The sequence below is a fragment of the Oncorhynchus mykiss genome, chromosome 13, assembly GCF_057628025.1.
Source record: "Oncorhynchus mykiss isolate SJ-2025 chromosome 13, ASM5762802v1, whole genome shotgun sequence".
NCBI classification, from domain to species: Eukaryota; Metazoa; Chordata; class Actinopteri; order Salmoniformes; family Salmonidae; genus Oncorhynchus; species Oncorhynchus mykiss.
Genome location: NC_143034.1, coordinates 34,965,507 through 34,978,285, shown reverse-complemented (window position 1 = coordinate 34,978,285; position 12,779 = coordinate 34,965,507). Strand labels below are relative to the sequence as shown.

The following is a 12,779-nucleotide window of genomic DNA, read 5'->3' as shown; positions in this document are numbered from 1 at the left end:
TGATTTTGAGATACTATTATAAATTAAATGAAACTGTTCCACGAAAATGTGCATATGAAAATCATAACTGGTAGATCGGTAGAAATGGTAAGATACATTGGCACTCCAACTGGAAAAGGTTGCCGACCGGTGGTGTAGTCAATTATTGAAAACTGCAGAACGGCAGTCGGGAAGAGTTTTTCTCCCTCTAGTCAGGTTAAATTGATGACCGGCTCCCTCTAGTCAGGTTAAATTGATGACCGGCTCCCTATAGTCAGGTTAAATTGATGACCGGCTCCCTATAGTCAGGTTATGTTGATGACCGGCTTCCTATAGGTCTGTAACAGTTTGGGTCCAGAGTGTCTCCCCCATTGAAGAGGGGGATGACCGCGGCAGCTTTCCAATCTTTGGGGATCTCAGACGATATGAAAGAGAGGTTGAAGAGGCTGGTAATAGGGGTTGCAACAATGGCGGCGGATAGTTTCAGAAATAGAAGGTCCAGATTGTCAAGCCCAGCTGATTTGTATGGGTCCAGGTTTTGCAGCTCTTTCAGAATATCTACTATCTGGATTTGGGTAAAGGAGAAGCTGGGGAGGCTTGGGTGAGTAGGACTGCCGGGGTGTTAAGCATATCCCAGTTTAGGTCACCTAACAGAACGAACTCTGAAGCTAGATGGGGGGCGATCAATTCACAAATGGTGTCCAGGGCACAGCTGGGAGCTGAGGGGGGTCAGTAGCAGGCGGCAACAGTGAGAGACTTATTTCTGGAGAGATACATTTTTTTAATTAGAAGTTCGAACTGTTTGGGTATGGACCTGGAAAGTATGACATTACTTTGCAGGCTATCTTTGCAGTAGAATGCAACTCCTCCCCCTTTGGCAGTTCTATCTTGACGGAAAATGTTATAGTTGGGTATGGAAATCTCAGAATTTTTGGTGGCCTTCCTAAGCCAGGATTCAGACATGGCAAGGACATCAGGGTTGGCAGAGTGTGCTAAAGCATTGAGTAAAACAAACTTAGGGAGGAGGCTTCGGATGTTTACATGCATGAAACCAAGACTTCGATCACAGAAGTCAACAAATGAGGGTGCCTGGGGACATGCAGGGCCTGGGTTTACCTCCACATCACCCGCGGAACAGAGGAGGAGTAGGATGAGGGTGCGGCTAAAGTCTATCAAAACTGGTCGCCTAGAGCGTTGGGGACAAAGAGTAAAAGGAGCAGATTTTTGGGCGTGGTAGAATATATTCAGGGCATAATGTGCAGACAGGGGTATGGTGGGGTGCGGGTACAGCGGAGGTAAGCCCAGGCACTGGGTGATGATAAGAAAGGTTGTATCTCTGGACATGCTGGTTGTAATGGGTGAGGTCACCGTATGTGTGGGAGGTGGGACAAAGGAGGTATCAGAGGTATGAAGAGTGGAACTAGGGGCTCCATTGTAAACTAAAACAATGATAACTAACCTGAACAACAGTATACAAGGCATATTGACATTTGAGAGAGACATACAGCGAGGCATAAAGTAATCGCAGGTGTTGATTGGGAGAGCTAGCTAACACAACAACAGTAGGTAAAATGGCGATGACTAGGCAGAGAGGGTCGTATTAACTACACACAGAGCCTGAGTTCGCGGCTGGAGCCGACAGATAAAAAATAAATAAACAGAATGGAGTACCGTGATTAATGGACAGTCCAGCAGGCATCAGCTATGTAGCCAAGTGATTATAGTGTCCAGAGGGCAGCAGTAGAAGGAACAGGGAAGCCGCCACTACGCTAGCACGCGGGCGACACAGTGTTTAAAGTTAGTAGCCCGGGGATAGTAGGAGCGTCTGCTCCGACGGAGGCCGGTTGAAGGCACAGCGGATGGAGTATTCATTGGCAGACCAGTCGTGGTGGTGCTGCGGGGCGCCATGTCGACAGAGAATCCAAGCCAGATGGCGAAAGAGGTATTGTAGAATTTAGTTTGCTAGCCGGGAGATGCGCCTGGCTCACGGCTTTCTGGTGCTAGCTTCGTGGCAGTGGCGTTAGCCACTGTAGCCAATCGGTAGCAGCGGTGATCCGGTGCCAAGGTCCAGAGTTTACAGCAAGGATCCGGTAGAATATTGGGCTCTAGCCGTGTATGAGTGGGGTTCGGGTGACCAGCTGAGTAGGCCGGGAGGTGGGCCTCAGGGATAGCTTCGGTACTGGGTGCCACGGTGAGTGCAAGCTAGCTGTGAAGATCAGAAGTAGTGGTCCAGGGATTACGGCAGGGATCCGACGTTGTTGTGGAGAGACAGTCCGATACTGGTAGACTGGCGAGTATTATCCAGGCTAAAAACAGGGCTGGTATCTGTGCAGAAGGTAAAAGCCGCTAGCAGTGGCTAACAATGACTAAATAGCTTGTAGCTAATTAGCTGGTTAGCTTCTGGTGGTTCTTGAATGTGTTCTAAAATTAAAAATAACAGCGATTCCGTATCACATTGGGTGAGGCAGGTTACCGGAAGGTATAATCAAATTAAAAATCGAAAAGAGATTGAAAATAAAATTGAAATATATACAAAAAATACGAAAAATACAAACGTACACGAGAGGACGAACAAAAACACGTCTTCACTGCTACGCCATCTTGGATACTAGTTGGGGACAGCACTAGAACATGATTTTGGGTCTCCCGAGTGGTGCAGCGGTCTAAGACGCTGCATCTCGGTGCTTGAGGCGTCACTACAGACACCCTGGTTCGAATCCATAGCCATGAAGTGCTTTGAAAGGCTGGTAATGGCTCACATCAACACCATTATCACAGAAACCCTAGACTCACACCCTAATTTGCATACGGCCCAAACAGATCCACAGATGATGCCATCTCTATTGCACTCCACACTGCCCCCTCCTACCTGGACAAAAGGAACACCTATGTGAGAATGCTATTCATTGACTACAGCTCAGCATTCAACACCATAGTACCCTCAAAGCTGATCACTAAGCTAAGGATCCTGGGACTTAAACACCTCCCTCTGCAACTGGATCCTGGACTTTCTGACGGGCCGCCCCCAGGCGGTGAGGGTAGGTAGCAACACATCTGCCACGCTGATCCTCAAAACTGGAGCCCCCCCAGGGGTGTGTGCTCAGTCCCCTCCTGTATTCCCTGTTCACCCACGACTGAATGGCCAGGCACGACTCCCACACCATCATTAAGTTTGCGGACGACACTGATCACCGACAATGACGAGAGCCTATAGGGAGGAGGTAAGAGACCTGGCCGGGTGGTACCAGAATAACAACCTATCCCTCAACGTAACCAAAACTAAGGAGATGATTGTGGACTACAGGAAAAGGAGGACCGAGTACGCCCCCATTCTCATCGACGGGGCTGTAGTGGAGCAGGTTGAGAGCCTCAAGTTCCTTGGTGTCCACATCACCAACAAACTAGAATGGTCCAAACACACCAAGACAGTCGTAAAGAGGGCACGACAAAGCCTATTTCCCCTCAAGAAACTAAAAAGATTTGGCATGGGTCCTCAGATCCTCAAAAGGTTCCTCAGCTGCAACATCCTGACTGGATGCATCACTGCCTGGTAAGTCAATTGCTTGGCCTCCGACAGCAAGGCACTACAGAGGGTAGTGTGTACGGCCCAGTACATCACTGGGGCTAAGCTGCCTGTCATCCAGAACCTCTACACCAGGCGATGTCAGAGGAAGGCCCTAAAAATTGTCAAAGACCTCAGCCACCCCAAGTCTAGGACAAAAAGGCTTCTCAACAGTTTTTACCCCCAAGCCATAAGACTCCTGAACAGGTAATCAAATGGCTACCTGTACTATTTGCATTGTGTGCCCCCCCAAACCCTTATTTTACGCTGCTGCTACTCTCTGTTCATGATATATGCATAGTCACTTTAACTGTACATACTACCTCAATTGGCCTGACCAACCAGTGCCCCCGCACATTGGCTAACTGGGCTATCTGCATTGTGTCCCGCCACCCGCCAACCCCTCTTTTACGCTACTGCTACTCTCTGTTCATCATATATGCGTAGTCGCTTTAACCATATGTACATACTACCTCAATCAGCCTGACTAACCCGTGCCTGTATGTAGCCTCTCTACTGCTATTTTTCACCTAATACCTTTTTTTTGCACTGTTGGTTAGAGCCTGTAAGTAAGCATTTCACTGTAAGGTCTACACCAGTTGTATTCGGCGCCTGTGACAAATAAACTTTGATCTGATCACAACCGGTCGTGATGGGAGTCTCATAGGGTGGCGCACAGTTGGCCCACTGTCATCTGGGGTACGCAGTCATTGGAAATAAGATGTTATTCTTAACTGACTTGCCTAGTTAATCAAAGGTTACATTTTTTTTTTTAATAACAAAATAGTGTTTTATGACAAAACAATTTTTTTTTTACAAATCAGTCAAGGCACCGACTTTGAGAAGGGCATAAAACAAAGGTTTCAAACCAATTCATGAATGTAATTGAATCTAGGTATGTTTTCGCCAACACCTGATAACTGTTACGCAAAGATGTCTGAACTTCTTGACGAGGTCGCTAGGTGTTGGGTTAAGGTTGATACAATAGCTTTCTCTATGAATTTGAGAGTGGTTACATTTCTTTCTTTACCAAACCAAGTCTCTGGGCAGCCATTTTGTTGCTGTTTAAAAAATCCACACATCAATCAATCAACCAATCTGTAGTTCAAACACTGTTTTGGTTATAAATGATAGGGTTGGAGAAATGTAACTACTTTCAAATTCATAGACAGACCTATGGATGCAAGGACTGACCATCCATGACCATCCATGATACCAACATTATAGTTTTAACCATGTTGAGGCTATACAGTGTTGATTAACATTGTTTCTTAGCATTGGAGTAAGAAAAGCTTATTTTGGGTTCTGATGGGGTACAACAGTTGAACTAAGCTCATGAGGCATGTGTTTTATTCTTCAAGAATCAATGGCTATAAATAAATCATTTAAGAGTCACAATATGGATGTAGCAATTGCAATGTCCCCTTTAACACCACACATCAGTTCAACAACTGCAGAGTTTGAGCCACTGTATTTAAGACAGTACATACTAGGAGAGAGGGGTACCCCTACACAGAACTGAACTGGATCAAAGATGGCAGACAGAAGTACCAGGAGAGGTGGGTACCCCTACACAGAACTGAACTGGATCAAAGATGGCAGACAGAAATACTAGGATGGAAGCAAATGTAACGGATTATAAGGTCATAACGAATCAAGCAGAAACATGTACAGTTGACAGGAATGTTAGTTAATGTAGAGACAAACGATTATGCTTTTTTTTAACGTAAAGTTAATTTACGAAAATCGCGATTTAGCAAACTAGCTAACATTAGCCAGCTAGCATTGTGGATGTTGTGACATGAGTATGAAATTGTCATTCTGGTTGTTTTAGGGACTCCTGAAATGACCAGCAAACCAGGTTGTCGTTTTGTGAAACAGTGGATGTATAGAATCTAGCTAGGTGAAGAATTTACTGCAAATTGAATGTACAATTTTGTAAATTTGCCTTGCTGATATTTTCCATGCAGATAGATTAAATAACGTACCCAGCTATGTTCTTGCTTATTGTGCAGTGGATGATTATAATCCCTGTATGCCCATGGATGTGTAGCTAGCTATCTAGCCGATCTGTGTAATGGACCCAAACGTTTGGTATACATATTAGAACCTATCAGAACCTAGCTATGAACGTCAGCTATCATGGCCAGTTGTATCAACTTCAAAACAGCCTGAATGACATTATTGAAGCCTATGGATTGAGTAGAATATAATATCATGTTGTACCAAGGATGCAAGATTTATATACATGTAGTTATTACCATGCATGAGATCCCCACATTGTAGCCTGTACATTTAATATATTCACTGATCATGTACTCTACCTTGGCAAATAAAGGTGCTGTTCAGGTATGAATGTCTTTGAGATTATTTTTCAGTCATATCCAATACCAGGACTATCAAATTCCAGTCTTTGAATGATGCTGTGTCTGCATGTATGTATTACAATTATATACTTCAACAGTGTTTACCAATCTTGGTCCTGGGACATCAATGGTTACACATTGTAACTAATAGACTAGAAACAGGATTTAACTAGTTAATTCATATATACAGAAATATAATGTTCAAAAACACTACACCACACTTCCTATGCATCATGTAAATACTCTAAAACCGGTTCATCACAATATCTAATGTCCTTCATCTGCATTGATCTGATAAACACAGGATAGGTGGAGTATTTCATCACATTACACTTCATTTCAACCAGTAGAGAACGCTTTATTGAAAAGCTCATTATCCAAATGTTATAAATACAAGTTCAATCTGTACTTCAATGCACATCTGTTGTGGATTATAAAAACAGAGGAAGAAAGAGGAGGTGGAGAGAGAGGTGTAAAAGACAGAAAGGGAAAGAGGTAAGCACATAGGAGCAAGGAAGGCAGCACATGATTAATGAATCACAGTGCTACATAAATATTATCTCAGTTCATCACAATGACATAATAGTGTCTCTAGTCGGCCCAAAGGTCATCTTAAAAGCAGGTGAGGTGGTGATGATGGGACTGGGGGTTGGCATCCTCTCACATTAAAACATGTCTGCAGACGAGAGACAGATGGAGAGAGAGCATGTTTAAGCGTTGCATTTTTATTTTTTATTCTAACATTGTTAGTCATTAATCAGGAGGTGAAATGCAAAACGGACCTTGGATCATTAACTCTGGGACTACTGCATCTATCTGTATTTCAATGTAAAGCATCTCTTGAATAATACTTCCTGTTGACCTGACCTTGTGACCTCTCACCTCTGATCATGCTGTGCCCTCTATGTAGCCAGTTCAGATGCTAGCCAACTAGCTAGCTCATTTAGCAGCTCATTTGAGTTAGTCTGCACTGTAACTAGTTATCTAATAATACATTGAGTTTTTTTACATTTTCAAAATCTATTTACTTACTTACTTGAATAGGTTCTCCCAGCCATGTGGACAATTGGAAATTGTATTTTCAATGTTTTCAGACAATGGATTAATCGCAATAAAAAAATAGTGCACTAACATTACACAAAGTGAACTCAAGCCTGACAGCCCAAACAAAAACCAAAATTCTCAGTCAAAAACATAAGTCATAAGACAGTCTCTCTATTCTCTCATGTGATTTCAGGTCCTCTGACTGGGAAAATGTATTTTCACAATGAGAGCAGTGGTATGTCTTCTCCTCCTGTGTATTAGTATGTTGGAAAGGCTTTTCTCCTGTGTTTTCGCTCATGCTTTTTCAGACTCCCTGACCACCTAAAACTCTTTTCACACTGGGAACATTGGAAAGGCTTTTCTCCTGTGTGTATTCTCTCATGTGTTTTCAGGCTTACTTACCACCTAAAACTGCTTCCACACTGTCATGTTTTAGGCTGAGCAGAGCTCTACAATAATAGATCATGTCATGTTTATAGGTTGAGCAGAGCTCTATAATAATACATAATGTCATGTTTTAGGCTGAGCAGAGATCTATAATAATAGATAATGCCATGTCTATAGGCTGAGCAGAGCTCTATAATAATAGATAATGCCATGTCTATAGGCTGAGCAGAGCTCTATAATAATAGATAAAGCATGATCCTGTTTTTAAGACAGTACTTACTGGTTTTAATCAGATCGCCTGTCTCCTACTCTTCTCCCTCCTTCACTCCAAAAACGACATCCTCCTCTTTCTTTTCCTCTTCTTCTTTTACAGTAACATCCTCCTCTTCTTTCACTCTGAACGTGTCTTCCTCTTCTTTCACTGAAACGTCTTTCTTTTCTTCTTTGTCTGTAACAGCTTCACCCTCTACTTGTTTCTTTTACTGTGACATCCTTCTCCTCTTTCACGACAATGTTCAGTCATAGAGTTTCTTTCTCCGACCAGCAGGCCCCCTCTTCTTTAACAGGAGGGGAGAAATTTAGGGAGCTCATGGTCGGGGATATTAACTAGCTAGTTAGCATTAGCGACTAGCTGACCGCTAGGTAAATTTAAGACATCTGCCTGACTAACAGCGTAAATATGAAAAGGAAATGGGGCAACTAGCTATAAAACATTAGCATGTTTAAAACACAGGCAAATGTGCACTGAAACAGTCTAAAAAGCTTGAATGTTTAGGCCATGTCGCCTAGCAAGCTACTGAAGTGACTGACTCGCTGTTGTTGTTGAAGTGTCCCGTCCACTAGATTATACGTCACACTGGCAGCATTGTTATCAGCTGACTGTAGTGGGTAACGCAGTATAAGGAAATGTTTATTTAATTTCCTGACAAAAAAATGTATTTTTAAAATATATTTCGTTAAATAATAATATTATATTGATACCTCGAAATGAAAGCATGTGTTGATTGATTAGTGAAGATTTGTAATGAATGAGAATTTAAACTTTACATCTAACGCTGCATTTAAGGCAATGTCATATTCATTCAGTCAAATAAACGCTCTGCAGCCTAGTTTAACAGTGATCTACGTTCTATGAAAGCTGCTGGCAGAAAATGACAGAGTAGCTAGAGGAAATCCACTCGATAACTCCTCCTTTACCCACTCCATTGAATAAAGTACAATTTTTCAAATCCCCAAATCCGAAATAAAGAGGATTTACTTCACTGTCCAATCTACCCCTTGTTTCAGACCTGCCCCCAGCTGCAGTTTCACCACATTCTCATTGACAACCCCAACATCTGTCTCTGAAATGGTCCATAATATGAGGTCAACTACCTGCCCCTTGGACCCTGTTCCCACAGGACTCATACAATCATAAATCACTTTCTTAAATCAGGCACTGTGCCTAATTCCCTTAAAACTGCCTCCATCAAACCAATCTTGAAAAATCTGCATGAACCCTTATAGTCTGGCTAGATACAACTACCTCTCTACCAACAATCTGCATGAACCCTTCCAGTCTGGCTGTATACAACTACAGAACTACCTCCCAACTACAGGCGGCTGGTTGAACCTTAATTGGGGAGCCACCTTGCATCTATATCTGCATTGCTGTTTGGGTTTTTTGGCTGAGTTTCTGTACATCACTTTGTGACATCGGCTGATGTAAAAAGGGCTTTATAAAGATACATTTGTTTACAAGATGTGGAGACCATCATAGTATAGTAGTGGAGCTAGTACAATAACAAGGTGTGGAGACCATCATAGTATAGTAGTGGAGCTAGTAGTGGTACTAGTACAATGAGGTGTGGAGACCATCATAGTATAGTAGTGGTACTAGTAGTGGAGCTAGTATAATAACAAGGTGTGAAGACCATCATTGTATAGTAGTGGTACTAGTACAATAACAAGGTGTGGAGACCATCATAGTATAGTAGTGGTACTAGTACAAAAACAAGGTGTGGAGACCATCATAGTATAGTAGTGGTACTAGTAGTGGAGCTAGTATCATAACAAGGTGTGAAGACCACCATAGTATAGTAGTGGCGCTAGTACAATAACAAGGTGTGGAGACCATCATATTAAAGTAGTGGAGCTAGTACAATAAGGTGTGGAGACCATCATAGTATAGTAGTGATACTAGTAGTGGAGCTAGTACAATAACAAGGTGGAGACCATCATAGTATAGTAGTGGAGCTAGTACAATAACAAGGTGGAGACCATCATAGTATAGTAGTGGTACTAGTACAATAACAAGGTGTGGAGACCATCATAGTATAGTAGTGGTACTAGTACAATAACAAGGTGGAGACCATCATAGTATAGTAGTGGTACTAGTACAATAACAAGGTGTGGAGACCATCACAGTATAGTAGTGGTACCAGACCACCATCAATTTCAACTGATTTGAGAAGAAATAGGGAAATTATTTCTAAGTGTAATGGTGCCAATATATTTGGCTGCAGCTGTATCCAATCAAAGTAATTTAGCAATATCCAAATCATACATCAAATCAAATCCAATGTTGGAGTGATGAATAGCAAAATTCAATTAATCTATGTAATAACTTCATAGACTAGAGTCTTGTCCAGGGGAAGTACTTGTACAGAAACAGGAGATAGGCTCCTGCTACTACACTGTGTACTGTATAGACTAGAGTCTTGTCCAGAGGAAGTACTTGTACATCAAGCTGCCTCACACTACAGAAACAGCTACAAGCCAAGGCTACTTACTTCCTTATATAATAATTTACATTTAGCAATATCCAAATCATATTATGAACTACATCAGAGGATTTATACTTGTATACAACCAATCAAAGTTCATAATGAAAATGAAATACACATGTTAAAATATTTAATGTGATTTTAGATCAAGATGAATAAACAACAGAAACAGGCCTGTTGTTTTGGTCAGATTTTCATGTCTGATTTAATTTAAACAATATTTAATGATTTAATGTGACAAACAAAAACACAAATTCTCAGTCAAAAACACAAGTCAGAACACAGTCTCTCTATTCTCTCATGTGATTCCAGGTCCTCTGACTGTGAAAATGTCTTTCCACAATGAGAGCAGTGGTATGTCTTCTCCTCCTGTGTATGTATTCTTTCATGCTTATTCAGATGCCTTAACCGGTTAAATCTCTTGCCACACTGGGAGCAGTGGTACGTCTTATCCCCTCCTGTGTGTGTCCTCTCATGCCTTGTCAGACCCCCTAACTTGGTAAAACTCTTTCCACACAAGGAGCATTGGTAGAGCTTTTCTTGTGTGTGTCCCTTCTCATGCTTTTTCAGACTCGTTAACCACCTAAAACTCTTTTCACACTGGGAACAGTGGAAGGGCTTTTCTCCTGTATGTATTCTCTCATGTGCTTTCAGGTGTAGTAATCGGGTAAAACTATTTCCACAGTAGGAGCAGTGGTGTCGTCTCGCTGGTTTGGGCATCTCCGTGTCTGGTTCCTCTGAAGGACTCTTTCTGCTGTCAGAGTGAGAGTCTGGTCTCTCTCCTGCCGAAGACAGAGTAATTTGTTTAATACTAAAGATAGACCTGAATGAAATCTCCACATAATAGAACTGTTTTCCTATGAGGTTTTATCCAGACTAAATACCTCAATAACCCGAGGTCAGTCTTCACAACAATACATTATTAAACAAACTTGGTGACGGTGTGATTGTCATGTTTATAGGTGATGTTTAGGCTGAGCAGAGCTCTATAATAATATATTCTGTCATGTTTATAGGCTGAGCAGAGCTCTATAAACCTTCAAGCTGCATACTGGACCCTATTCCAACTAAACTACTGAAAGAGCTGCTTCCTGTGCTTGGCCCTCCTATGTTGAACATAATAAACGGCTCTCTATCCACCGGATGTGTACCAAACTCACTAAAAGTGGCAGTAATAAAACCTCTCTTGAAAAAGCCAAACCTTGACCCAGAAAATATAAAAAACTACCGGTCTATATCGAATCTTCCATTCCTCTCTAAAATTTTAGAAAAGGCTGTTGCGAAGCAACTCACTGCCTTCCTGAAGACAAACAATGTATACGAAATGCTTCAGTCTGGTTTTAGACCCCATCATAGCACTGAGACGGCACTTGTGAAGGTGGTAAATTACATTTTAATGGCATCGGACGGAGGCTCTGCATCTGTCCTCGTGCTCCTAGACCTTAGTGCTGCTTTTGATACCATCGATCACCACATTCTTTTGGAGAGATTGGAAACCCAAATTGGTATACACGGACAAGTTCTGGCCTGGTTTAGATCTTATCTGTCGGAAAGATATCAGTTCGTCTCTGTGAATGGTTTGTCCCCTGACAAATCAACTGTAAATTTCGGTGTTCCTCAAGGTTCCGTTTTAGGACCACTATTGTTTTCACTATATATTTTACCTCTTGGGGATGTTATTCGAAAACATAATGTTAACTTTCACTGCTATGCAGATGACACACAGCTGTACATTTCAATGAAACATGGTGAAGCACCAAAATTGCCCTTGCTAGAAGCATGTGTTTCAGACATAAGGAAGTGGATGGCTGCAAACTTTCTACTTTTAAACTCGGACAAAACAGAGATTCTTGTTCTAGGTCCCAAGAAACAAAGAGATCTTCTGTTGAATCTGACAATTAATCTTAATGGTTGTACAGTCGTCTCATATAAATCTGTGAAGGACCTCGGCGTTACTCTGGACCCTGATCTCTCTTTTGAAGAACATATCAAGACCATTTCAAGGACAGCTTTTTTCCATCTACGTAACATTGCAAAAATCAGAAACTTTCTGTCCAAAAATGATGCAGAAAAATTAATTAATTCCATGCTTTTGTCACTTCTAGGTTAGACTACTGCAATGCTCTACGTTCCCGGATACCTGGATAAAGCACTAAATAAACTTCAGTTAGTGCTAAATACGGCTGCTAGAATCCTGACTAGAACCAAAAAATTTGATCATATTACTCCAGTGCTAGCCTCTCTACACTGGCTTCCTGTCAAAGCAAGGGCTGATTTCAAGGTTTTACTGCTAACCTACAAAGCATTACATGGGCTTGCTCCTACCCATCTCTCTGATTTGGTCCTGCCGTACATACCTACACGTACGCTACGGTCACAAGACGCAGGCCTCCTAATTGTCCCTAGAATTTCTAAGCAAACAGCTGGAGGCAGGGCTTTCTCCTATAGAGCTCCATTTTTATGGAACGGTCTGCCTACCCATGTCAGAGACGCAAACTCGTTCTCAACCTTTAAGTCTTTACTGAAGACTCATCTCTTCAGTGGGTCATATGATTGAGTGTAGTCTGGCCCAGGAGTGGGAAGGTGAACGGAAAGGCTCTGGAGCAACGAACCGCCCTTGCTGTCTCTGCCTGGCCGGTTCCCCTCTTTCCACTGGGATTCTCTGCCTCTAACCCT

General features: G+C 42.2%; 1 protein-coding gene and 1 long non-coding RNA gene across 3 annotated transcripts in view; both read right to left on the bottom strand.

Moving 5' to 3' along the window:
- LOC110487374 (uncharacterized) overlaps nt 1-12,779 on the bottom strand; it is a 45,257-nt gene that overhangs the window by 16,778 nt on the left and 15,700 nt on the right. The window contains exon 2 of one of the 2 annotated variants that reach the window (XM_021559301.3): nt 9,039-10,885. The exons of the other annotated variant lie outside the window; for it this stretch is intronic. Within the exon in view, the coding sequence (XP_021414976.2) occupies nt 10,365-10,885 (521 nt within the window). The 3' untranslated portion in view covers nt 9,039-10,364. Of the gene's footprint in view, nt 1-9,038; nt 10,886-12,779 lie in introns of those variants that run through there. 2 annotated transcript variants of the gene reach the window in all.
- LOC118938447 (uncharacterized) lies at nt 6,245-8,186 on the bottom strand. The gene is made up of 2 exons (XR_005035722.2): nt 7,619-8,186; nt 6,245-6,583 (listed from the first exon to the last, which is right to left on the bottom strand). It is a non-coding gene; the product is annotated as an uncharacterized LOC118938447 (long non-coding RNA).